The 27,817-nt window shown below is 42.0% G+C and overlaps 1 protein-coding gene across 11 annotated transcripts in view; it reads left to right on the top strand.

Annotated features, from left to right (window-relative positions):
- Window positions 1–27,817, top strand: part of HDX (highly divergent homeobox) — a 49,614-nt gene that overhangs the window by 7,433 nt on the left and 14,364 nt on the right. For 4 of the 11 annotated variants that reach the window (XM_083722196.1, XM_083722198.1, XM_083722192.1 and 1 more), the window contains exons 2-8: window positions 2,522–2,668; window positions 4,246–5,370; window positions 10,782–10,835; window positions 15,934–16,080; window positions 22,694–22,901; window positions 25,837–25,916; window positions 26,196–26,273. In XM_083722196.1, coding sequence (XP_083578322.1) covers window positions 2,522–2,668; window positions 4,246–5,370; window positions 10,782–10,835; window positions 15,934–16,080; window positions 22,694–22,901; window positions 25,837–25,916; window positions 26,196–26,273 — 1,839 coding nt within the window. The remainder of the gene's footprint in view (window positions 1–2,521; window positions 2,669–4,245; window positions 5,371–10,781; window positions 10,836–15,933; window positions 16,081–22,693; window positions 22,902–25,836; window positions 25,917–26,195; window positions 26,274–27,817) is intronic. The other 7 variants (XM_083722200.1, XM_083722202.1, XM_083722199.1 and 4 more) reach the window with 4 other exon arrangements.

Raw genomic sequence — 27,817 nt, 5'->3', positions numbered from 1 at the left:
GCCTCCCCGCTAACTCAGTAACTCCAATCAGGAATTCCTTTCATCTTTCCCTTAATGGTCATTGCCAGAATCATAGTCAAAATTTCACAAAGTTTATTTCGCATGTAGCTTAGCGCCCACTCATATATTTCAAACAGTTGTCCTTTAGTTACGACGAAAGTCTTTCTCCACATCAAATCCTTCTCAGTGGCTGGTTAAATTAGCAAATTATTTTATCTCTGCTAGTTCAGAGCATGCCTGTTAAATAAGTCTGAATTTTTATCTTAAGAAACTGTTGTCCTCTGCTCATGGCGCCAGCTTTTTGGAGATGCCAAGATGTGCAGTGCATTGCACCCAGCGCCCCCTGCATTCCTTCAGGATGGGCAGCAGGTATCAGATGATCTGGGGGTGGCCTGCTCCCCCCAGCCCTGGTTGGGGGAGCCTTTGGGAGGACAATTACTCCCATTTTATCCTTGTTGTCTGCACGAAAGGGCTGCACTGTTATGGGCACAGACATTCACCATGGCAGCCAAACAGGAAGTCCAATAATTCACCTAGCAATCTTATTTCCTAACACATAGTAGCCTTCATATCCTTTTCTATGTTTGAATAGATTAGCACTAGTAGAGCAGATGTGGTTGTTAAAGTAAATGTTCTATCCATGGAGCAGAAGGTTTGGGCAATATTTCGTTTTTAGCTAAATATTCTTATATATCAATATATCACAATGTCTGAAATGGGAATGTAACTATGTAGAGGTGAACGGAGCAATATCCTGGCAACTGCTATTAATTAGGAGTCTAAAACTTACTTACCTTTAACATACTGTTACTTTACAGTATAGATAATTTTTTTATTAGCATATTTTCCCTAAAATTAGAGGTGTAGAAGTACAGCAAGAAGCAGTTAGAAACTCAGGTATACATCTTTCATACAAGATACTCTTTCCATTTGAGTATCCATTTTAGACACTCTATACAGGGCCCAGAACAGACTCTTCCTGCAGGAACTTCACATGACTTAATCTGCTTTTCTTGAGCTGGATGATATACATTAATTTCAACAACCTTAATATGCTCCATGCTTTTTCAGAGCCATTGTTTTTACTGTTTGGGTAACTCATTCTTGCATTTATATGACCATAAAATGTGATCTGTATATCAGTTCTACTTGTGCTGTAAGTTGTTATACAGTGGTACCTCTGGTTGCGAATGGGATCCGTTCTGGAGGCTCGTTTGCAACATGAAAAGAGTGCAACCCGCAGTGGCATGTCTGCACATGCACGGGTTGCGATTCGCCACTTCTGCACATGCTCATGACGTCATTTTGCGCTTCTGTGCATGCGCGAGTGGCGAAACCTGGAAGTAACCTTTTCTGGTACTTCCAGGTTGCCGCGGGACGTAACCTGAAAGAAAGTGACATGAAGCGGACGTAACATGAGGTATGACTGTACAGGCTTTGTAATATATGCACCACTTTAGTAGAAACTTTGGGTTTAACTTTTTCTATGTTTGCTTAAATTTGCACAAAAATAATAGTTTCTGGGGAACCTCTTGTAGTTTTTCCTGCACTTTGTTAGATTTATGTGGGATTCCCAAGCAGTCACCCATCCAGATACTGTGCAGAACCAGAACTGCTCGGCTTCAGAAATGGCAAGTTTTTAGTCACTTTCAGGTGTTGGAAAGGGAAATCAAGATACCTCCACAGTGCTACTTTATAACTAGGCAAGTCCATATGACTGAAGAGAAGGCTGAAACATTTGAGAAGGATCCTTATGCTTCTTGTCCTGGGCTCTGAGGGCAACATTTTTTGCCCTTACACATACATAGATGTGTGTAGAAGGACTGTAGCTCAGTGATAAAGCACCTGCTCTTCATGCAAAATGTCCCAGGTTCAATCCCTGGCATCTCCAGGTAGATCTAGAAAAGCACCCTAGGGCCACCGTTGTCCAGAGTTGTTCCTGGTGTAGCATAATGTGGCTTTGTACATTCTCATATACTTACAAGTTCAGTGATAGCAAGCCAGCTATATCATATCAGATAAGCTGTGGCTCTTTCATTGAAGTATATTACAGAGATCCCTTGCTGCAATGTCTGCAAGATGGAACAAATCTCCCCCCTGTTCCCAGTCTGTGCAATCAAGTATGCCCCAGATTGCAAGCAATCCCCCCCCCCCAATAGAACTCAGTGGAAGCTATTAAGAACCAAGATCGCCTCAGCTTCATAGCCTTGTTTGGTGTCCCACTTCTTGGACATTCTTGAATGTGGCTGAGAGACAGAATCCATTCCTGAATGCCTACAAACATGATTCTATCAACAACCCTCCTAGTTATTTAAAAAATGTGGCAGTTCTCTGATTCTTGTATGTATTAATATTTTTGTATGATTAAGAAAACTGATAGCAGATAAACCAGAATATAATAGAGCTCAGTCCACTGTAGTTTTCTATTTGCTTGGATAAGTGAGCACCTGCTTTAAAAAATAATAATAATCTGCAATTCTTAAATTATTCCAATTTTCATAGTATCTTCTTTTATTTTTAGATGAATCTGCGTTCTGTATTTACTGCAGAACAACAAAGGATATTGCAGCGTTATTATGAAAATGGAATGACAAATCAGAGTAAAAATTGCTTTCAGCTCATATTACAGTGTGCACAAGAAACTAAGCTGGACTTCAGTGTAGTCAGGGTAAGTACTCAGGTCTTCCATGCTAAAATTTGCATAACAGTTTATCAAATGCACTTGTTTTGCTTCTTTATCTGCAGGGGACATGGAGCTATTAAGAAACCAAAAAGCTCCTTTCCCCAATATAACTTGTGCTTTGTCCCCCCCCCCCCCCATGACAGCTCGTTATAGTCTTGCCTGTTGTTTGAGATAGTGCTATGAAGTGCTTTCATCTTGTCCAAACAACTTAAGTCTCTTTAGCATCTGAAGTTAGGGCTTTTGTTGAAATTCTGGCTTTTGTAGATGTTTGAAAATTTTCTTTCATCTTTTTAACTTGGATGTTTGATTATTATTATTTCAAACAAGATTGTGTGAAGTATGTAAGGGACACTTCACACATTACATTGGGGTGCAGTTACATTGATGCTTTGTAGATTTATGCCTACAAATTAAGTGTAACAAATATGCCTTTGTAAGCACCTGTATCATACATCTATGCTTGTCAGGAGATCATTATTGGCTACAGTTCCCTGTTGAGTGTATGCTTGGTGGCTTTGCCTCCTCCTAATGGGTGCCTTGGTAGAAAGATGGTATATAAATGCAGTAAATAAAAGAAATAAAGGCTCTGAAACAGTGTAAAATGAATCTGAAAGTAGTTTAATTGCATTAGTTTGCACTACATTAGTAAAATGTTGTGGTTTAATTTAGTTTCTGCTAAAACAGGAGTGGGTGGGCAATTAAGTTCATTCTATGGTAAGACAACACCCCCCCCCCTTCTCAACTGATGAGGAAGACTCTGGGGACATTTTAGCCATTTTATGAAATTCTTGATCTGATTTGGATATTAGGAAGATTCCAGGTATATGTGTTGTTGCTCTTACAATTTGTGATAATCTTCTTTAAGAATTTATTTTGAGTTGACCTCACTTGTTCTTATGAGTGGTGGGGTAAATGCTAAGTCCTTGTAGTTCTAGGTGAGGACAGTACCAGGAAAGTACTAGCTGCCTTGGAATATTTTTTTCAGCCATGTACATTGCAGTGCGTTGTTCAGGGTCCTTGCTTGGAACTATTATGTATCTATTATGCTGAAGAAATGATAGAATATACTCTGATAGCAGGACCAGCATGTTCTTCACGCCCCAACTGTTCAATAGCAAAAGTTCGATCTTCAGAAATGGGTAGATGGAGATCTTTGCAGCATGGTTGTAAACATTAGGAGGTGGTGATGTGTGCAGATCAAGCTGCTATTAAAGGTCCAGTCACATAGGACAGTTCAAAGGTTTACTGCTCAGTGTCCAGAAATATTAGAGTTCGGTATTGATCCTTCCTCCTCCTTGGAGAAGGAAAAGATAAAGAGACAGAAAGTTATGGTGGAAAGGGCCTAGGTGGGGGGAGATGAATCTTGCACTCTGGTGGCTTGTTTATGGGCAAGGGCATGTGGTATATAAGCAACAGCTGGAAAATTGCAAGTGGTAGTTAATAGTAAAGTCACTCATGTGTCTCATTCATTCACTTTTTTAGTCTTTGTACTGTGATACTCTGGATTGAATGAAATGAATTTGAGTTGGATCCTTTGCTGATGAACCCTTTTGTGTTTGCAGACCTGGGTTGGCAACAAAAGAAGAAAGATGAGCAGCAAGAATGTTGTGGATTCTGGAGGCACCCCATCAGGGACTGTTGCCAGCACGTTGAACATACCTACAGTAACGAATGTCCGAAGCCTAGCCAACCTTCCTTCCCCCCAAACCCAACAGGCGTCTTGGACGTCCTCCAACAACGATGTCATGGTAACCGGTGTATACACCCCAGCCAGATCTTCTCACAGGCTGGTGTCCACTAAGCAGTCCAGTGCATCGGTGAGTGACCTGCATAAAAATTCTCTTCCAAGGCCACAAACAAAAAGTGAACCTGAGTTTCAGCGGCAGCAGATTGCAGTGGCGCAGCAAGCCCCCCACTGTAAAAATGCTTCTCTGTTCCTGGGAGAAAAGACTATTATCCTGTCAAGGCAAACAAGTGTGTTAAATTCAGCAAATTCTATTTATGACCATGCTAAGAAAAGCTATGGTGGTTCTTCGGTTCAGACTGCAGAGTTGGTTTTACCTCAGAAGCCCATGTTGTGCCACAGACCAAGCAAAGTGGAACAGATGGGATGTCAAAGGTTACCGAAACCGGAGCATCCAATCCTAGCCTCACATGTGCCATCTGGGCAAAGGGCCAGCATTAGAGATCCTTCCTGCAGCACGCACAATGTGGAAATTCGAGAGGTTTTTTCCTTGGCTGTTACCGATCAACCTCAGAGAATCCTGGGAGGAAATACTCAGAAGCCATCGTCCTCTTCTTCTGCAGATGGCAGTTATTTGTCCATTGCCATGGAAACGGGGGATGTCGACGATGAGTATGCTAGAGAGGAAGAATTGGCATCAATGGGTGCCCAGATACAGAATAACCCCCGACTAAGGGGCACATCCCTCATGGTGGAGAACCCAGGCACAGGCCTACCAGGGTCAGGCAGAAGTGTTGGCTGCAGTTCACACTTGGTTAATTCCAGGGACTTGCACAACAGTACCCCGTATCATAACAGAGACTACCACTTGCCTCCACGTACCTCCTTGCATACTATGTCCAGCACACTATATAGCAGTTCTTATCCATCAAGAGGTAATCTGTCTTCTCATTCTGCAGCTTCCAATCAACGAAGGCTGTCTCAAAACCAAAATAATTACCAGGTAATTGGAGTTCCTCCTACGTTTTAATGCTTGTGCTTTGACGTCGTCTTCTGTTTTGTTGATGTTGTTGTAAACCGGGAGTTCCAGCAAGTTAACTTCTGTGCAGTGAATTGCAGCTGCTTTATGCATTTCTTGCCAAGAAAACACCTTGAATCATTATGCATTCTATTCCATGATTTTGGACACCTTATCCTCTGCACCAATACAGGAAGAGTCTTGCTGTATAGTGGAGCCATAGGTGTGACGGCCATAATGTTCTCCTGCATGTGCGAATCACATCTGCCTTTTGTTTCCTTTTCATTGCTACTTGGGCCTAAAGCCTCTATCCATGAATGGTAAAGGTAACTCCAGTGTGCCTTTGCTGAGTCTGTCTCACCATCCCTGCTCTCTTCATTTGCCTTGAAAGAGGTATCATGCCTGGACTTTTCACTCATACAGTGTTCAAAACTCCCATTGTTCTATGTGCATTTTGTGAATTTCATTAGCACAAGCAGTTTCTGAGCTCTGGGTGCAGTACTGTGCTGAAGATTTCAGACTTCAGAGTGGAACAAAAGGAGGAGCTTTTTCTGCCTCCCCACTTCCAGCTACTCTCTGAAGAATATTAGGGGGTGGGCAGGGAAAGGACTAGACCATGTGAAAAATGAACATAATGTTTTAGCTGCAGTTCATTCATTTTCAGCTTTGTATTCTTGTTATTAAAAAGATTGCCTAGACATTCTGTTGTTGCACCCATAACCTAGGCTTTCATATCTCAATTTCTAACCCTGCTCATATTTACAGAGGCAGTGAAACATGACAGTCTTAGTTTTCCTGCGTTGGCACTTGCTGCAGTTGCCTAAGCCACAAGGATGCTGGTACCAGGCCTAGAGAGGTTCTGGTTAGACCTGCCCAGGATTTGTGACCAGTTACGTTAACCTGATGGCTAAATTGCTATCCAAATTATCTGCCATCCTGAGAGTGACAGCTTTTTTAACCTGAGAGTGGCTGCTAAATTCATGGAAGTTTTTTTCAGTGTATGAAAGGTTTGACTGATGATGTTTTTGCTCTAGTGCAGGGGTCAGCAAACTTTCAGCAGGGGGCCAATCCACTATCCCTCAGACCTTGTGGGGGGCTGGACTGTATTTTTTTGGGGGGAAATGAACGAGTTCCTATGCCTCACAAATAACCCAGAGATGCATTTTAAATAAAAGGACACATTCTACTCATGTAAAAACACCCTGATTCCTGGACCGTCCAGATATAGAAAGCGATTGGGCCGAATCCGGCCCCTAGGCCTTAATTTGTCTACCCATGCTCTAGTGTGTAGTTTTACTACAAATACTAAACCAAAAATTGTGAAACTTTGTGCTTTTTACTGTGAATGTTGCTTAATCAGATTTCAGCTGCTGCTGAAAATGCTTTTAAATGTTTTAAAATAGTTTTAAAATAATTTTTAATCTGTGACGTTTTAAATGTTGGGTTTTGTGGGGTTTTTGCTCTGTTGGGGTGGGATAAACGTTTAGTTGGGGCAAGGGCCTTCTGGCGGTTCCCTCACTGAGAAGTGAGGTCACAAGAAACCAGGCACAGGGCCTTCTTGGTCGTGGTGCCCGCCCTGTGAAATGCCCTCCCATCATATATCAGAGAAATAAACAACTACTGTATCAGACTGTTAGAAGACATCTGAAGGCAGCCCTGTTTAGGGAAGTTTTTTATGTTTCATGTTTTATCATGTTTTTAATATTATGTTGGGAGCCAGAGTGGCTGGGGAAATGCAGCCAGATGGGCAGGGTATAAATAAATTATTATTATTATTTATTATTTTATTTAGTAGTGAATGGTAAAATGACCCTTTTATAGTGAAAGAGTGAAATTCTATGGCTAGATTAGCAGTTCAAAAAATATTGTTTCCGAATTTCTTTATTAATGTGGAGAGGAAATTGTACATGGATTTGGCTCTGAAAAAGTTGGCTCTGAAAAAGTTTGCAAGCCTTTAATGTGCAATGTTTCTGTTTGGGAAGGGCCCCCAATCTGGATCCAGGACCATGGTGAATGGGTTATTTCCTTGTGCACTAAGTTTGTATCAAATTTCCATTCCTTACAAAGCTTGCATTGGGAAATCAGTGGAAGCTTTCTTAGGGGGCTAAAAACCACCTTTGGGTGGGTTTTCTGTGAGATCACAAAATGTGGGGAAGCAGCCCCACCCTCGACTTAGATCTCATATTTGAAGAACATAGATTGTGGGCTTTTGGACTAGCATTTATCAGTTACAGAAACAACTGTCTTAATGTTTTTGGTTTTATTTTGTTTGTTTAAAAAAAAAACACTAAGCAAAAATGCTTTCTATTTAGATGTTACAGGTGAGTGTTGTGGTTATCTCCTGCCATTCCAAATCCTGCTTGTTAATTTGCATTTCACAGTAGAGTTTAGATTTCTTTGGGTAATAAAAGAATAAAAACCTGTGGGGTATGTTTCATGGAAAAGGTTGATAGGCTAATTACGGGTTATTTTTCCAGTTTGAAAACCAGAACAATTGTGATCTTTTGCTTGATTATGAAAAGCCATTGACTGGGGACAGAGCGCATTTTATCTTGGCAATTTCAATGTAACAAAATCTGATTATAGAGGAACAAATTGCTAATGGCTTTCACTGCATGCAAATTTTTGCCAGCAGAAATAGTATTGCATTATGTTCAGCAATGTGATACTTCTAGATATTGAAATGTAATTTTCCTTTGGGATGAAATGTTTGTCTTGAGATGTAGTACTTTTGATATTTTAAAGTACTTTAAAATAGTGTGTTCTGAATAGAAATTCTATTAGTATTTTTTAATAGAGTACACTTGAAAAGTAGTCATTCACTTTCAGAAGTGAACCTTGCTCCTATAGCGTGGCATGCATAGAAAACACTGGTAGTGTGCAGGGCTACAGCTGTGTCACGTCAAAGTAGCCTTGGCTTGGAAGCTTCCAAACTGTTTGCTGTACTAGGAATGGGACAAGCCACAGCAGACTCTCTTGGTGATAATGATGATGGTGATGATAATAAATTATTTATACCCTGCCCATCTGGCTGGGTTTTCCCAGCCACTCTGGGCAGCTTCCAACAAAAGATTAAAAATACATTAAAGCATCAGTCATTAAAAACTTACCTAAACAGGGTTGCCTTCAGATGTCTTCTAAAAGTCAGATAGTTGTTTATTTCTTTGACATCTGATGAGAGGGCGTTCTACAGGGTGGGTGCCACTGCCGAGAAGGCCCTCTGCCTGGTTCCCTGTAACTTCGCTTCTCGCACGAATGGAGCTAGACCTCTTTGTCTGGGCTGAATGATGTGGCTGGAGACACTCCTTCAGGTATACTGGGCCGAGGCTTGTGCCCAACTGTGTACAAGCTACTAGGCTATAAAAGCACTTTACCAGACACCTGTCCGCATCTGTTGCAGTGTGTCTTTAATAGTAGGCCTGGCAAATTATGTGTCCAGCTTCCTAAAAAGGAATAATTGTTCACTTTTGATGAGTAGTTAACTTCACAGCTGCTTAGGTTGATAAGACAGATCCTGCCAGATCAGATCAACAGTAAAACAGCCAGTGGGTTTCCGGCCTGATGTCATGGTCATGGTGGTCGAGCTCTTCTGCCCTCCAGGGCAGTGGAGCTGTCCGAGCAGGGGAAAGCAATAATTTATGAGGAAAAATTCCTGGCAAAGCTCCTCAGGGGATTCTGGGGAGTGCACGGTATCCCGCAGTGTCCCTTAAGCCTGTATCTGTCAGCTTGAAAGGCAGAACAGGTGCGACCTGGGAAGTGTGTCTCTGCCATGGATGAACCTCCGTCTTTGGCATGATCTGTGATCAGTTCCTCAAGAATTTGGAATATTGGCTTTACTTAAGGGGCACTCCTGAAATGGCCTCCCCTGCAAAATGAAAGAATCGTGTGCAGTTGTTATGATGTTATTTTGTCTGATACTGAGGAAAAGAAAGGGGGCACTGATTTATGCTCAACAAAGGGTTTTTACAGTGTTTTTCTATACCCTTCCCTCCTGACCAAGGTAAAGCTAAAGGGACCCCTGACCATTAGGTCCAGTCGTGGCGGACTCTCGGGTTGCGGCGCTCATCTCGCTTTATTGGCCGAGGGAGCCGGCATACAGCTTCCAGGTCATGTGGCCAGCATGACTAAGCCGCTTCTGGCGAACCAGAGCAGCGCACAGAAACGCCATTTGCCTTCCCACCGGAGCAGTACCTATTTATCTACTTGCACATTGACGTCCTCTCAAACTGCTAGGTTGGCAGGAGCAGGGACCGAACAACGGGAGCTCACTCCATTGCGGGGATTTGAACCGCCGACTTTCTGATCGGCAAATCCTAGGCTCTGTGGTTTAACCCACAGCGCCACCCGCGTCCCATGTTCCTGACCAAGGTAATGGACCCTATTTAAATTAGCTTTGGACTGAACCAGGAGTGGAGGAGAGAGTAATTTGGCAAGACAAAGGACTGGTAATTACATCTGACAGGACTTTATATATGTGACTTTATTCTTTAACTGGCGGGCTGAGGAAAATTATCCCCAGAGTTTTAATGACGGAGCAGGCATCTTGTCGGGGCATTATTTATAGCTCTGTAAGGCCTTGAACAACGGAAGGAATGTTTTCAAAGGAGTGGAATGTGAATGGACAAAGGACGATGGCATAAATTATCACTGCACACCAGGTCTGGGAACAGAGTTCTGGAAGAACTATACATGTGAAGTGGACTTTTATCTGTTTGAGAAACAACCAAGGTTGCATATTATGAACAACCTCCATCTGAGGATCTTGTTTCCAATCTAAGTGTGAAGATTTTATTGGATAGCCTTCTCCAGGTCAGCTGAAACAGATTCTCATTCAGGTGCCTAGCTATATGATTCAGACTACAGATGACACTTGGACTCATTGTAGGGGAACATGGACTTAAGGACGATGGCACCCAGATTAATGTGAGAGTAGTTGGTTTGTTTGGGCTTAATATTACCAGGATGGACTTCAAGACACTGCTGGCAACATAAGATAGTCAAGACAACACAAGAGCCAAGCTCAGTATCGGAGATGGAAAAATCTCTGACTCCTGAGGCCCACCTGCTCCCACACTTGACATCTTACAATGTCTGGGGGAGAGTGGGTAGAGCCACAGCTTTAGAATGTGCTCCCAGTTGTTCCTGTGCATGTGGGGCTTGTATTTGGCGCCTTTTAAATTTGGCACCAAATGCAAATCCATGACTAGAAAGGAAGATGATGATTCACCCTTTAAAGTTGAATCACTTGACTCCAGGTGACTGGCTGGGGGGGCGGGGGGCGGGTGTGGACCAGTTCCAGATGCAGTCCACTGATCAGGTCCAGTTTCCCTGGCCTGTGACAACAATTGTGTATCTTCCCAAATCCATTTTGAAGAATATTCTTTTTCTTTCCTCAGATTTCAGGAAATCTTCCTGCACCTTGGACTATGGGGAGTTCACGAAAAAGAGCTGTAAGTACTTCTCACTGAAGCAGTAAGTGAACAAAGTGCAGACTTAGATTAGGTATTTTAAGCTTAGAACTTTTAAACTAATACGAGTAGGGTTTTAAAGTTTGTCTTGAAACGAAATCTTTCCTCCCCACCCACAGCCCCCTTCCTGCTTCCTCAGCATCTCCTGTCAAAGTGCAGAGATGACATTGTTAGATATGTGTAACCCACAGTCAGAAGTATGCACTGTCTTTCCAAGCAACTTTGCATATTCACATTGCCTTTGCCATTGATAGTAATTCCGATTTATGTTACACTTAACTTGCAACCTTGTAAAATGCTCGAAGCATGTCTGTCAACACTGACAGTAGTGAATGAGAAAGGGTGAAGATTATCATCTGCATTCATGGAGATCCTAAAAGTCTCCCCATTGACAGTAATGTTTCCTATATTTTATTAATAGCTAGCAGTATCAACACGGATTTCTCACTGTTGGCTTAAATAATGACAAAAGCAATAAAACTTCAAAATTAAACCTGCTGTTAGGAATCCTCCTTTTGTAAGATGGACTGCAATGTATTTCCAGTTGTCAAATAATTCTAGTGATGGATTGGTGTCACTAAAATCAACTGGGAAAGCTCAGTGGAGTGAAAAATAGCATGGCATAGCCCTTTGGAAATGCAGAATAAGACTTAAAAGGAGATGAGCATTGCTAATGGCAAGAGTAACAAAGACGTCTCTAATGGATGGCTCTCAAAGTAAAACCTTCATATTTAGAATTTATAGTCCATTTCAACTAACTATTGAAAGCTCTCCTCTTACATTCTGTGTGCCTCTAAATAGTTTTGCCTTCTCCTTTTCTGTCTCATTTAATTAATTTAGAGAGAATGAAACCCAGGCTGTCTGGCACATAGCGAAAGGAAAATGCAATGACAGAGAACTATAAATCTTTCGGTTCAGCAATAACTCTAAATCTACCATGGAAAAACAACAGTGCACAGACTCTGCTTTTAGTGTTGTTGGTTAACTATCTAACTATTAATTTGTGGTGGCATTGAATAACCTCAATCTCTGCAATTGAATATGCTTTCTAAAGCAATTTTAAACCTGTTTGTAGATGCTGTAGTCTTAACAAATGACACAATTTCTAGACTTTCATATAATCTCTCTATTTGCACAAGGAAATTGTATTCAAATGAGATTAGCTAAAAGGGTAAAGTATGTTATAAGTGTCTCCAGTTGTGCTAGGACAACAAAATAGCTCCATTGGTTTTGTGACCTAGGACAATCTTGAATGCCATTCTTAAATGAACTGCAGATAAATTTTGACCCAAAGCCGAAGAAGTGTGCATGCACACAAAAGCTCATACCAATAACAAACTTATTTGGTCTCTAAGGTGCTACTGGAAGGATTTTTTAAATTTTGTTTCATCACTGTATAAGAGATTCATCTTCTTGCTACTTTCAGCATCACATTCCCCCGAATATCAATGACAGCTAGGAAAGGGGCAAATACCTCTAGTACAGCTAAATTATGTGTGTGTTGAATGTGTTGGAGCATGTACTGACCCACCTTGTTCTCATTTGTGCTGTCAAAATGTTTCTTTCAGCTGAGCTTCTTTTCCATTTCCCATTGACTCTTTGTGGGAGTGGGGCAGTGCAATCCTATTTTTCAGAACATAAGAATCCTCCTGAATTAGATGAAGAGCTCGTCTGTTCCAGCATCTTGTTTCTAACAAAGACCAACTAAATGATTTTGGGAAGTTTGCAGGAGATCTGGAAAACCTTCTCTTGTTTCCCCCAGTTTATAACACCCAAGTATTTAGTATCCTGGAATTTATTGCTTCTAAAGAGTTACATTTTATTATCTAGGGCCTTATCCATAAGTTACTGCTTTCCTGACCCTCATTTGAAATCATCTATGTAAATCTTTCAAAGTTTGTTAGTTTGAATACACAGTATATTAATTTCATTAAATCAATAAATTTCAGCAAAACCCTCACATACTGGTGGAGCATACACAGACACTTACTGTCCCCTCTAAAGACAACTACTGTATTACCAAGAGGATTCAGTCCACTTCTTAATGTAATCTTGGAAGGAGAATGTGTAGTATGCTATCCCTGGAAAATAAATTCTAATCCCATGGAAGCACTCTTGTATGTGCCACTGTGCATGTGTAGGATCTCATACAGTGGTACTTCGGGTTAGAGGTGCTTCAGGTTACAGACTCCACTAACCCAGAAATAATACCTTGGGTTAAGAACTTTGCTTCAGGATGAGAACAGAAATCGCACGGTGGCGGCGCTGTGGCAGCGGGAGGCTCCATTAGTTAAAGTGGTACCTCAGGTTAAGAACAGTTGCAGGTTAAGAACGGACCTCCAGAAACAATTAAGTTCTTAACCCGAGGTTCCACTGTATTTGGTTTGTTTGATAGGTTATTATTGCAGTTGTACCTCAGGTTAAGTACTTAATTCGTTCCGGAGGTCCGTGCTTAACCTGAAACTGAAACTGTTCTTAACTGAAGCACCACTTTAGCTAATAGGGCCTCCTGCTGCCGCCACGCCGCCAGAGCACAATTTCTGTTCTCATCCTGAAGCAAAGTTCTTAACCCGAGGTACTATTTCTGGGTTAGCAGAGTCTGTAACCTGAAGTGTCTGTAACCTGAAGCGTATGTAACCCGAGGTACCACTGTACATTTGTTTTAATGCATTTTTAAAATTTATACTTCATGCTCTTCAAATTTTGTAAACTGCTTATGTGTAAAGGGATTAATAAATTGAGTAAGTGCACAATAGTACTTCCTGGATGGGGAAGCTTTGTGGGTTAGTGGTTCCCAACCCCTGCTTTTGATATGGTGCCTTACTATAGATCAGAGAATCTAAAAATTGAAGCTTTTCTTATATATAGTCAGGCACAGTCTTTAAGTATTTGCAGTTGTGCTAGATGCTGTCCCAGGGGTTTCAGTCTTTGTATAATTGAGGCAGGAACCCCAGAGAGGTGTGAGGTTGCCTACTCTGGAAAAACTGCTCAGGAATCTTCACCTTAACTCCTTTCTTGGTGGAATGCCACAGGCATGAAAGCAGTTTTGGGATTTTAGCTGTTCAAGTGAACATGGTCTTAATTAGCTGAAGAATATAATGCCAGATAGTTAAAAGAAAGGATAATTTTAAGGCCAATAGGTATCTCAAGGCATTGATAAACACCTCTTTATCCCATACCTCTGTTTTCTCCTAGTTGCGATGCAAGTGAACTTAGGTTAAAGAATCTTTAAAGGGACCCCTGACCATTAGGTCTAGTCGTGACCGACTCTGGGGTTGCGGCGCTCATCTCGCTTTATTGGCCAAGGGAGCCAGCGTACAGCTTCCGGGTAATGTGGCCAGCATGACTAAGCCGCTTCTGGTGAACCAGAGCAGCACACGGAAACGCCGTTTACCTTCCCGCCGGAGCGGTACCTATTTATCTACTTGCACTTTGACGTGCTTTCAAACTGCTAGGTTGGCAGGAGCAAGGACCAAGCAACGGGAGCTCACCCCATCGCGGGGATTTGAACCGCCGACCTTCTGATTGGCAAGTCCTTGGCTCTGTGGTTTAACCCACAGCGCCACCTGCGTCCCAAAGAACCTTTAGCTTTGGTTAAAGAATTGTGAGCGTTACCTTCAGCACAACATTGCCCATGCTGTGGCATAAGAGATATTTTTGCATGGTGCTTAGAAGGGGTATTTATTATTTATTTCAGATATTTATATGCTGCTTAGTATTCAGGGTATGGCGACAGGGAAAGGAAGCCCTTCAAAAGAGTCAGTGCTGTTTGCAGGCCATCCCTTACCCAATGTTGAAAAGAAACAAATGTTGACCTTCACACATGAGAAACCATATGTAATCTTGAGCATGACAGAGAGGCAGCCTCTACTTAGCCACAAGGGCTGCTTTTTATAGTGTATTAATTGAAGTTCTTTGCCAGAAAACCGTCTGACAACCTGTCCTTCAGAATCTGTATAACATGACTGATAAATTTAAGGCCAGGCAAGATCTGAATGGTGCTTTAAAGGGCAAAGTGAAATCTTCAGTCAAAGAGCTTGTTTACATGGATTTCTTTTTTTAACCACCTGCTTCCTAATTCTTGGTTAGTGACAATCACCATGTCACTTAAAAAATCCCCTTGCTTAGCGAGGTGCCCTGCTGGCTGTCCTCCAGTTTTGGAGTCTTCTTCCTTCTCAAGTTTGCCAAAGGCCAGCCCTGAGCCACTTGGGTGGCTTCTTATTTGGGGCTGGTGTTTAGTGACCAGAGATTAACGCCACCGCCCCCGCAAAGTTCATTTTTTAATAGTACATTTTATATCCAGATTGGGGAACCTGTAACCCTTTAGGTAGACTCCAATTCCAATCAGCCCCAGCTGACATATCCAGTACAGTGGTGCCCCGCAAGACGAATGCCTCGCAAGACGGAAAACCTGCAAGACGAAAGGGTTTTCCGTTTTGGAGGCGCTTCGCAAAACAAATTTCCTATGGGCTTGCTTCGCAAGACGAAAATGTCTTGTGAGTTCCTGCGGGGTTTTTTCTCCCCCCCCCCCTTTTCCCCAAGCCGCTAAGCTGCTTATCAGCTGATCCGCTAAGCTGCTTAACAGCTGATCCGCTAAGCCGCTTAACAGCTGATCCGCTAATGGGCTTGCTTCGCAAGACGAAAAAACCGCAAGATGAAGAGACTCACGGAACGGATTCTTTTCGTTCTTGCGAGGCACCACTGTAGTTAGGGATGATGGGAGTTGTAGTCCAGCAGCATATGGAGGGCCACAGGCTCCTCACCCCTGTTTTATATTGTGCAAGTTGGCTTTGCAGCCAATAACCAATGGAGTTATTATGCTTCCCCCTTAACTTGCATGGTGAGGAGGAGAGCTATGCTTTTCCACATAAATGCAGCCATATTTATCCCCCGCAAGTGACCAGGCATGTGCTTTATCACCAGCCTAATCTACATGGTAACTTCTCATTTCATTCAAAGGTTAGGAGTTAGGAACTGGGCTTTCATTTTTGACTTTGCAACACCATGTGGAACACCATCATTTTCAATTGTTGTCTCCTTTCTAGTACTTAAAACAATAAAGTGTGTGCTTGATTTACAGCTACAAGACCGTACACAATTCAGTGACCGGGATTTAGCTACCCTTAAGAGATACTGGGACAGGGGCATGACGAGCCTTGGTGCAATTTGCAGAGAGAAAATTGAAGCAGTCGCTGCGGAGTTAAATGTTGACTGTGAAATAGTACGGGTAAGAACTTCCAGTCCTCCCGTTTCTGGTTGCAGAAAATAGCCTAGATGAAAGCTTTTTTAAAAAATTACATGAGGTAGACTGAAATAGACTGCACGTGTTACATAATGAATGGCCACGTTAGGAAGTGCTCTCTTGCTCTGTTTCCTGTCTATTTATAGTTAAAATCCCTCAGGTGAGACTTTTATCAATTGGCAGCACGAGCTGCATGTTTGACAGTCCAGTTGGACTGGGATTTTAAAAGAAGCAAAGGCTTTCTGCGGAACTGAAAAGGAATAACTTGTGCAGTTAGTCAAAATATAAAAGCTCCTTGTGAAGGAGAAGGGAGCTGAGTTTTATTTTTATTTTTTTGCAAGGGAGCAATACAGTTCTGTGTTGGGAGCTGAGTATGTTATGTTATATTATGTTATTTTGCTAAAGGAGCAACACAGTTCTGTGTTGGGAGTAACCCTTTGCATGTTTCTGGTCCTATGTTCATTGTCACTCACCTTGGGAGTTGTGAAAGACCTCTGCTTGGTACCCTGACTGGTCCAACAGTGAGCTAAATGGCTGAGTAGAAATCAGAATCAAAATCTTCCCCAGTTCTACTTCAACACCCTAACCAGTTTAACTTGTTGTCTCACAGTGGTGATGATGATGATGATGATGATACTCACCATTATCTTTAAAATAACAAATTGGTGAAAATTACCTAAAGCAGGTAGAAGCATTTCCCCTGAAATATATATGTTTGTAAATATATTTCCAAACAACATTAATATTCAGGAATTTATGTATTCTGTGTCCTTTCTCTGCCCGCCCCCTCTTCCCCTAATACTAAAGCAGGAAACCCCAGATTTTGTTCCCAAAATTAAGTATTCAGAGCAGGTAAACATGTTTTGCAGTGTTTCATTCTGCGTTGTTCAAATTTCAAGAGAGAAAATACTTTGGGAAATATTAGCATATACTAAAGGTTTGTGGGGAGGAGCATACAGTGGTACCTCAAGTTATATACGCTTCAGGTTACATACGCTTCAGGTTACAGACTCCGCTAACCCAGAAATAGTTCCTCGGGTTAAGAACTTTGTTTCAGGATGAGAACAGAAATCGTGCTTCGGCGGCGCGGCAACAGCAGGAGACCCCCATTAGCTAAAGTGGTGCTTCAGGTTAAGAACAGCTTCAGGTTGAGAACGGACCTCCGGAACGAATTAAGTACTTCACCCAAGGTACCACTGTATTAGGTAACAGCCTGGTCTAACTCAGTGAAGTAGAGATAACTGATATCCAGGCCTACATAGCCCACTGCACTCAGTGGGACTTAAATGTCAGTGTTTATTTTAGAAATTTCTGCCCTTCTTTCCTTCCACTAGGGGAACTCAGAGCACACAAGAGGATGGAGATACAGGCAAGCAACGTTTTAGGCGCAACAGATATGTGCGCGATTGCGCACACACGCACAGTGCCGAACCTGGAAGTGACCTGGAAACATAAGACGTCACTAAAAGGGCGGAACGGGAGTGGGGTAGGGGCAGGTTGTGGGCTGAATGAGGTGAGAGCGGGATGGAATGGGGTGTTTCAATTGCACACGATTTCATGCAAGTGCACAATGACCCAGAACCCAGAATGCCTGTACTACATGATAAAGTGCTACAAGAAAATCAGCAGGCAGAACAGATGTTCAGTAGCTTCTCTCAAAAGGCCTGTAAAGAGCCAGGTTTTCACCAAGTGCCGGAAGGCATGGAGTGACAGCCTCCATAGGGCAGGCAGTGCCACAACTGAAAATGTGTTGCTTCTCTTTCTCAACTGATGAACCTCAGTTGGAGGAAAGACGTGAAGTAGGACCTCAGATGTTGAACCGAGTTTAGGAGAGGCACCTGTGGGCGAAGGTGGTTCTTAGGATACTTTAAACTGTGTAACTTCAATGTAATTGGTCTACAGGTGGCTAGATGTGGGAAAAAAGGAGTGGTAGATAGTGTTGAAATTCGATCTCCTGACCACTGGGAAACTTAGTTTCTCTTTGGTTAGTCATTCCTTATGCAGAACTATTAACCCCAAATTTGACTGTCTTCTGAACCTCCAAAAATGATAGCAAAGACCCGCACACCCCTTAATGTGATTATGTTTCAGCTAGCGGTTTGCATGTGTGAAACAACTGACGCAGGTCAAACACTGCAAAAGTGATTTTTGGTCTTGTAACACTTGCAGTCTCTACAGTGAGTTGGAAGTTGTCGAATCAGCACTTTGGAAAATGCTGCAGATTCTAGGTACTAACCAATGTGCTAATGATTAGCAAGAAGATGGTGCCTAGCTGGGAATAGTGGTTAACAGAAATTGAGGACAGAAAATTTGCAAAGGCAAAGGTGGTAGCTCCTGGCCTGTGAACCTAGTTAGACTCACCTTCTGGCTTACGAGGCCATTTCAGCTAAGGTTCACCTGCCTACCATGTGGGTGTGGGGCAAATAAAGATACGTTGGCTTGGGGTGGTGTGGGAGACATAAGGATCTGGCCCATTTAACCATTTTAAGAAACTTTTCAGGGAAAAATAAATTGCTGTTCTGCAAAGTTGATTATGTTGCCAGAGCAGCAGTTGTCAAAAGATGTTGTCTGCTGACCACTTTAACTAGTGTCTTTACAGGGCAAGGTGTAGGGGGTCCTTGGCAAAGTGTCTGGCTGGCAGACTTAGCTGCTAGTGCCTGGCAGCAGCATACCAGGGAATGCTGGGTGGCTCCTGCTGATATCTGGGAGCTGCTGCTGTTAATTCCCCGCAGTATTTCAAAGTGACATTATGCTAAACTTCAGACCTTCACTGTAAAGCACCCAGTATTTTTCAGGAAAGGGTAGAGCATGCATCCGTGGTAGGGCCTGCCAGGGGCTGGCAGCTCATCAGCTAACATATAATAGAATCATAGGATTGTAGATTTGGAATGGATCCTGAAGGCCATCTAGTCCAAGCCCCTGCAATGCAGGAATCTCAACTAGATCATACATGACAGATGGACATCCAACTTTTGCTTAAACACATCAAAAGAAATACAGCCCACCACTTCTTGTGGAAGTCTGTTCTAGTTTCTTAACAGCTCTTACTGCCAGAAAGTTCTTCCTGATGTTTAGTTGGGATCTCCTCTTTCATAACTTGAAGCTACTGGTTAAGGTCTTACCCTCCAGAGCAGAAGAAAACAAGCTGGCTCCATCCTCCATGCAGGAGTCCTTGAGATATTATAAGATGGCTATCATGTCTCCTTTTGGTCTCCTCTTTACCAGGCTAAACACATGCAGTCCTCTCAATCGTTCCTCATAAGGTTTAGTTTCCAGACCCTTGATCATCTTGGTTGCCCTCCTCTGCACACATACCCTCTTGTCAATATCCTCCTTAAACTGTGGTGCTCAAGACTGGACACAGGACTCCAGATGTGATCTGGACACTATACTTTTTTAAAATGCAGCCTTCTTTTTAGCTGCTACATCTTTTGATTCATTAAGCATGTGGTCTACCCTATATCGTTTTCACATGTACTACTGGCAATCCAGGTGGTTCTCATCTTATATTTCTGCAGCTGGTTCTTCCTGCCTAAGTGTAGAACCTGTAATTTCCTCCATTGAAATTCTCTCTTTAGTTTTTTAAGTTTTTAGCCGTTATTCCAATCTGTTGAGGTCATCTGGAATCTCAATTCTGTCTTCCACAGCATAGGCTACCTCTCCCAGTTTTGTGTCATTTGCACATTTGATGAGCATCCCCTCAATTACTTCATCCAAGTCTTTTATAAAGATGTCGAACAACGGACCCAGAACAGAACCCCACGGCACCCCTCTTGTAACTTTTTTCCAGGATCACAAGGAGCCGTTAGTGAGCACTCTTTGGGTTTGGTTAGTCAGCCAATTACAAATCCATCTAACTGTTATGTCATCCAGTCCATATTTTACCATCTTTTCTTCAAAAATATCATGGGGGACTTTGTCAAAAGCCTTACTGAAATCCAGATACACTATGTCCACAGAATTCCCCTGATCCACCAAGCTTGTAACTATCAAAAAAAAAGAAATGTGATTCATCTTCCAAGATACCCCTTGCAGACCTGGAAGGTTACTTCAGCTTCATGGAAACTATGCTATAATAACTAATGCGCTTTAGAGGGCTGAGGACGGTGACCTGAAAAGCAACTATGATGTAGGAATGTGGTAGCCAACATAAAGGAGCCTTGTGTGATCTGGCCAGATTCTCAGCTGACTTGCAGAAGCATCACATGGATAGATCTAGGGTCTAGGCAGGGTGATGAGGATGGTAGAAAGGAGAAAGTAGTTAATGAGCCATTTGGCCCCAACAAGAGCTCCAGAGTTAGGCATTGTTAGGCTAGGGTGGAAATACCAGTGCAGGTACTAGGCTCTTCTGAAGCCCTTTGCTGCACAGCTATCTAGGAAGGAGGCAAAAATTTTCTGGACAGAGAATTTCTAACCAACTGTTTCAGCCATAGTGAATTTGTGAGAAAAGAGACACAATGTTAGTTCTTTTTTTCTGCCTCTTGATACCTAAATTCTACATACTTCCCTCCCCAGGACTAAGGTGCTTCTTTAGCAATGTTTTATTTGTAGTTCACCACCCCCACCACTTCCTTTTCATTCTGCAAGAGCTCAATTAAACATTGCCATTATGGAAATACTATCTTTTCAAAAAGACTAAGTAGGTCTCTGGCCAGATCAGTTTAATGTAATCAACAATTAATTCAAGCATATTGGGTTTTGTTCTGTTTTGTTTTAAAAACATACAAAATAACTTTGATTTGTTGAAGCTGTTGACTTTCCAGCTAAAGGAGCAATTCATGAGCCCTTGTGTTTTTTACTTAGTATTTCACTGATCTGTTGAGGGTGCAGTAATGCCTCACTATAGTCCACCATTTCTAAAAGTGGAAACACCACTAAATAAAGCATAGCTTTTAAGTTGTTGGTCTACTGAGGTTAAATATTTAAAAGAGAGCAGGTGCTATATATTTTTATTAGTGCCATTCTGTCATGCAAGAAAAGAGCAAGGAGATTGTGAGAGGAAGAACTTTTAGACATGCAACTCCCCCACTTGCAGTGCCCCGGTTCTGTACCATGAGATGCAGCTGTGTATGTTGATTGGCTGTAACCATGCAGAGGATTGGCCATCTCATGGAAACATTTTGATGAGGTCTATATCAGTGACCATCTAAGTGGCTGGCAAGCAACCAACAATAGTATTGTGATGCTATATACTCCCCAAAAGCCCCCCAAGAGGGGGTCTTTATAAGAGATGGGGTGAAGGACCAAGCAAGCACCCAGGGAAAGAGAGTTCCAAAGCCTAAATGTGGTTTTCAGAAAGACCTTATCCCACATACTCGCCAGCCCTACTTTATAAGAACATAAGAAGAGCCTATTGTATCAAGCTAATGGCTTATATAGTCCAGCATCATCTTCTCATAGTGGCCCGCCGATGCCTATGGACCAACCCAGTCCTCAAGCAGGACCTGAGCACAAGATTACTTTCTCCTACCATGGTTTCCAGCAACTGATATTCAGAAGCATTACTACCTCCAACTGTGGAGAAAGATAATAGCCATCATAGCCAGTAGCCATTGACTGCCATGAATTTGTCAAATTATTTTCTAAAGCCGTATAGGTTGGTGGCCGTCACTGTGGGAGTGAGTTCCATACTTTATATGTATCTTGTGAAGAAGTACTTTCTTTATCTTTCACAAATCTTCCATTTAGCTTCATTGGATGTCCATAAGTTCTAATGTTACAAGTGAGGGAGAAAAAGGTTTTCTCTGTCCTCTCTCTCCATGCCAGGCATTATTTTATAAACTTCTATCACTTGCCTCTCTTACTTGCCTTTTCTCCAAAAGGTCCCAACTCTGCAGCCTTTCCTCATAGGGGAGTTGCTCCATCTCCTTGATTATTTTGGTTGCCCTTTTCTGAACTTTTTCTATCTCTGCATTATCATTTTTGAGCATATCAGATAACAGGGGCATGGATCCAGGACCTCAGCTGAGGATCTATCAGAGCATGTAGGCTCCTGTGGAAGGAGGCAGTCCTTAAGACGAATGTGGAATTTGAGGCCCTCTAGATTATGTTGGCTTGAAATGCCATCAGTCCCAGGCAGCATAGCCAATGGTCAGGGATGATGGAAATTGTATCCCACCAACCGGAAGGCTATCAGTTCCCCACTCCTGTTAAAATATCCTATTTCCAGGCTGCTTAGGGCTTTAAAGGTCAATATCTGCACTTCGAATTGGGCCCAGAAGTAAATGGGGAGCCAGTAGAGTTGACACTACACTAGGGTCATATGCTCCAATTCGGACTCTTGCTGCTGCTTGTATCTTTAGGGAACCTCTGCCTGTTCTTTAGCGCCAGGAAAACAGTAGGCAGACTGTTTCCAGTTGCTTTATGCAGGGAAATTGTGGTCTCCTAGACTTGGAGATCTCAGGGCTTTCCTCCTTTACATTCCAACTTCTGAATCAATTATAACTTCTTTTAGTATAATTTTTAATGATTTTTTTATTTAAAAAAGCTACAAAGTAGCGTGCATACAGAAGTAACATTTCCATTAACACAAAGTTATACTATTATACAGAATTAGTTACAACTTCTGATGTTCTCCATGTCTGCTTCTCATTACAAGACTTGGATTGGGAATCGAAGACGAAAATATCGTCTAATGGGAATTGAAGTCCTCCCTCCTCTAGGTGGCCCTGCTCTTTTTCCCAATCAATCTGATTCCAGCAGTAGATCAATAACCATTCCAGAAGATGATGCTTCGACAGATGTTGGAGATGATAATGACAGGAATGATGAAGTTTCAATATGTTTATCAGAAGGAAGCTCACAAGGTATTCAAACTTGTCACTAGTATTATATTGTTATTTCTGTTCAATCTTAACCTAATAGTCTGAATGTTGCCTGAATGTTGCCTCCCTTTATTCCAAAGCTACTTCCAGGAAGTAACTAGCATTTGGATCCTAAATGCATTTACTAGGGGCTAAATCTAAATATGTTCAGGATTACAAAGTTTTCCTTTAGCCCTGGGAAATCCTCAAAAGATAAGGAAGCAGCCTTATAAAATGTCAGACCATTGGCCCCCCACCTACCTCATTGGCTATGTTTACTGGCAGCAGCTCTCCAGAGTTTCAGATAGGGTCTTTCCCAGTCCCACCTGGAGATGCCCGGGATTGAACTTGGGACCTTTTGCACACAAAGCAAATGGCATACCTTGTAGCAGTCAGTTGGGCAGTGAAGGCAGGGTGGTGTTGCGTACCTGACTTGCAGTTAGCAAGCACTGCTGCTGCTTGCTGTGTGGGGGATGGATGAGGCATAGAGAGCCTGTTGTTCGGTGGGGATGATGGCAGAAGTGTTGGATTGACTTCACTGCTTGCATGTGCTGCATTCAGCTCCCCTTGCCATGCTCCTGCCTCAGTGATGCTTGCCATTCAGAAGCCAAGTGCAAAATGGCTCCTCGCCTTTGCTTACACCTCTGACTGCTACTGGGCATACCACTGAGCTATAACACTTTGCCAACTGAAGACACAGCTGAACGTTAGAAGTGGAGAAAGCAGGATTTGCTAGAAGAAAGCATGTGCTCAGTTGAAATGAGACTCATATTGCATGTGGAAGTGCCATTGTACACATTTACAAAAACCACATGTCAGGGAGTGAGAGCTGGATCTTCGAGTCACAGTGAATGTGGTTTGTCCCTCAGGGCCAGAGAGGATTGTTCAGCCACCTCTCTGGATTGAATACATTGTTGTTGCCATGAGGATGTAGATAAAGCTAGCTGCTTGGTAGCTTCTGTACATCCTCAGTAGTTTGTTCCAGATTTTTGAGGGTGTGATTAAGAATGGTAACTGCCAGTGCTTTTTTCCTGGGGTTACTCAAGGGTACACAATACTGGAACCTTTTTTTCTAGAAGAAAAGCACTGGTAACTGCAGCGTGGTTTGTGTAGGTGGCTTCCCCCATCCCACCTCAAGATATTAGTTCTACTCAAGGAAGAGGCATCAAAGTGCCTGCCACATGGGAAGATGTCTAGAAAATGTCTGCCTCTTCAAGCCCCATCCCTAGTGTGGAAACCAGTCCCAGTCAGGGTGGTGATCAGTATCAGTATTTTTGAACATCTCCCATTAATCAGTTGAGCAACAGGAAGGGCCAGCTGTGTAATAGGGTGGCTGGCCTTTCAGGAGGAAAGGGGTATGACAGTGACCCCTTAACAAAAAGCCAGTTCCTTGCCCAAGTGAAATGGCAACTGTAATTCAAACTTGATTATATAGCAGGTGGTAGAGCCACAACAGCATTGATTTTGATGCAGTGTTACAAAACGGAAGAACCAACAACTTACTTAGTTAGGAGTGAACTTGCAGTTGGACATTTTACTAGCTTTACAAGTTCAGCTAATTGCTCCTGGTGTTTCTGACTAGAGCAAACCCAACAAAGACTTTGGCTTCTGAACTTCAAAAAAAAAAAAAAAAAAAAATTAGACACATTTGCAGATTTGTATGCCAGGCTTGATCTTATCATTTTGTTTGAACTACTTGCTGAGAAAGTGGCTGAAGAACCCGAGAACTGTTGGGAGCAAACTTGTGATGGGTTTGTCAGAATTTCAATTATAAAAAGAGTAAGATAACATAGAATTGGTTGAAGATGACTGAAAGCCAAGTAAGTTAACAAAGTCTGCAGATCTTCTCTGCCTTGGGGTGAAGGAATCAACTCCTCCAACAGGACAGTAGAGAAATAGTCAGAACACACTGCAATTCAAGTGAAAAGCTGCCTTAATATTAATTGGGTCTGGCACTCTGACACTTATGAGATGGAACTGCCAGGGAGAGGCAGGAAGAAGATGATTGTAATCAATACCCCACACAGCTGCAGGATAAATACAGAATTTCTTAGGAGCAGAATAAAAAGAGGCTTGGTTATTATCCACACACAGCTCAAAACTTGTTCAATCAGAGGAGAACCGCTGGCCCATGGGCCAAATGCGGACCTCCAGGCCTTACTGTCAGGCCCTTGGAGCTCTCTCTAGGCCACAACCTTGCCATCCCTGCACAAAGCTCAAGTATTTTTACCTTGCCTTAACGTGTCCTTTAATATGCCTGAAATATGTGTATGTATAGAAATCTCCGTGTGACTGGAGTGTAGCCCACTGTAAATATGTCCATTGCCCTGCCCCTTTTACCTCTGACCCCATCCATACCTGGCACACAGCCCTGGAAGATTGTCCATGGCGGAATACAGCCCTTGAGTTGAAAAAGATTCCCCACCCCTAACTTAAAGAGACACCAATGGGACTCTAGGACATACAATGGATCTGCCATTCAGTATTCACTGTTTTAGCTGTCTTGTGTACTTGAATTTTGGTGGAACTTGGCTACTGTTTTGGATTGAGTAATGTGCTTTGATGCAGATAATCCTCAAAAGAAATTCGTTTACCATCCCATGATGATGGCATAGTGATCCTTATAGCTGGACTATAGATTGTAAGATTATTACGGTTTCTAACAATGTTAGCTTCAGAATATGGCTACTTAATAGTCCAGAACCTCTATGTTAACTAAAGGTTATTTCTTCTGATTGTGTAAATTAATAGGCAGCAGAGGTTGTATTTGGAGAATGGATCATTACTATAAGCTTCCAGGTTTAATTCAGTGCTGGAAAAAAGTATGGTGTGTATGAAATGGGCAGCATTTTTTTTTCTCTGTAAGGTGTGAATTGCATAACACCTTATGAATTCAGGAACTTATTCTAGAAACACATATTTTGTTTCATTTCTGTAGAAGAACAAAGTGAAGTTCTTCAGAATGAAGACACTGGCCACGGAAGAGAAGACCAGGCTACTCTAACTGACACTAATGGGGTACGGATGTTTCCTAAAACTTAATAGTTTGATTAAATCCAGTTACTCGGATGGGCTGATGTATGAAGGGCCACAGTTTTTTCCATTGTTTTTCTGGTAGGTTCTATATTCAAGGCTCTTTTATGCAAATGCAGAAACTATGATGTGCACAGAGTCACACATCCTGAAAACCTCTCAATTGGTTAAAAACAACCAAAAAGATGCAGGGGCATCTGATGTTCTAATCGTATGTCAGTACCTTTTTGATTTCAAAATGAAAAGCACCATTTGCCTTTTCAGACAATACAAATCATAGACGATGAAGAAGATGGTATGATAAGTGAAATAGAACAATTGAATTGTCTTCTGGAATTCAAAGTAAGTAACTCCTGTAGAAAACAGCTAACATTTGTATACAAATAGAAAGGTGATTAATCAGCTTAAACCCAAAGTGCAGGCTTTGTTCAAGGAATCGAAAGGACAGAATTAGTTTGGAAGAAATTCAAAAGAAGCAAAGAAAGACACAAGACATCAAATGTTACCTTAAAAAAAGCAAACTCTTAAATGATAACAGTTTTGGTTTTTTTTACAAAATATTGAAAGCCCAACATTCTTCAGTTGAAGGCAGCTTTCTTTGGGGTAACTGAAAAAACTAACATAGGAATTGATGAGCCAACTAAAGTACAGTTGATTATAAACTTATATAAAGTTTAAAATAAGTTTATAATATATCATAAACTTAGGCACTATATGGAACAACCTATTTTTAATGTATCCAATGTCAGAGTAGACCCATTGGAATTAATGGACATGACTAACTTAACATTTACTCTGAGTAGGACACAACCCATTTATACATGGGACATTCTGCAAAATGAAAACTAATCTATTTTCATTTTTGCCTTAACACTGGTGAGCTGGTAACGGAAGGGAGAGAGATAAGGAATTTATTTCAGTCACACAATACAACAATTCTGCTGCTCCGTTATTGCCAAACTGTGTGACCCATTAACCTTTTGAGGCAACCCATTTCTGCTTAATGTCTCTATCCTAAAACGTACAGTGTGCAGGAACTTGAGGGTGGGTGAGTGATGAGGAAGGGGAATATTGCCAACTAAAACAGTTCAATGTCATGAGGATGCATTGAAGTTTGTGGGGATATTATTGCATGCTCGCAGGCAGATGGCGCAAGACCCAATGTTTAGGAAGAAGCTGCTGATTGCTTTGAAGACAGACGGCTGTTCCAATTTCAGCAGCTTGCAGATTACAGCTGAACATTTGCTTTTGATGCTATACGAGCAAAAGCAGTTGGAAACCGTGACAACTGTTTTTTGCCAAAATTGCGAAAGGTTACATGTGTACATAAGAATTGGGGGTGGCTTACTTTCAATTCAGACGCCCTCAAAACAAATTTCAGTTGGTGTTAGAATAAAATATGTATTTTTTACTAGAACTTTACCTACAGTGAAATGAGTAATGTCTTTAAAGTACGCACAACGTGTGCATAATTGATGTCCATGCATTAATTTCTGGACTCTGCCTTCAGGATAAGAGCAGTGCTGAATGAATGTGTGTGTGTATGTGGAAATGACCTTTTCTTAATGTCACTTGTCACAATACTGAATGTCTTGTTGTGACAGTATGTCCTACAAAACCCTGTTTGTTGATTTTTTGAATTATGTTTTGACATGTGGGCTTCTTGGTCACATAGTCCATTTGCATAAATATACATGTTTGCTTTCATAGGTTCCCAACAAGCTTTTATAGCCAGTAAGAAAATTGGATAAGCTTTTTAGCACCCCCCAAGCTTTCTGTGGACCCCACGACAGCTGTTTTGAAAGCCACTTTGTACTGCCTGTTTTCCTCAGTTAAGGGGCCAATTGTCCAGTGGTGGTTTATCACTGCCCCCAGCCCACCCTTCT

Source organism: Podarcis gaigeae (assembly GCF_964106915.1).
Source record: "Podarcis gaigeae genome assembly, chromosome: Z".
Classification (NCBI taxonomy): domain Eukaryota; kingdom Metazoa; phylum Chordata; class Lepidosauria; order Squamata; family Lacertidae; genus Podarcis; species Podarcis gaigeae.
This window is presented reverse-complemented; position numbering and strand designations above follow the sequence as displayed.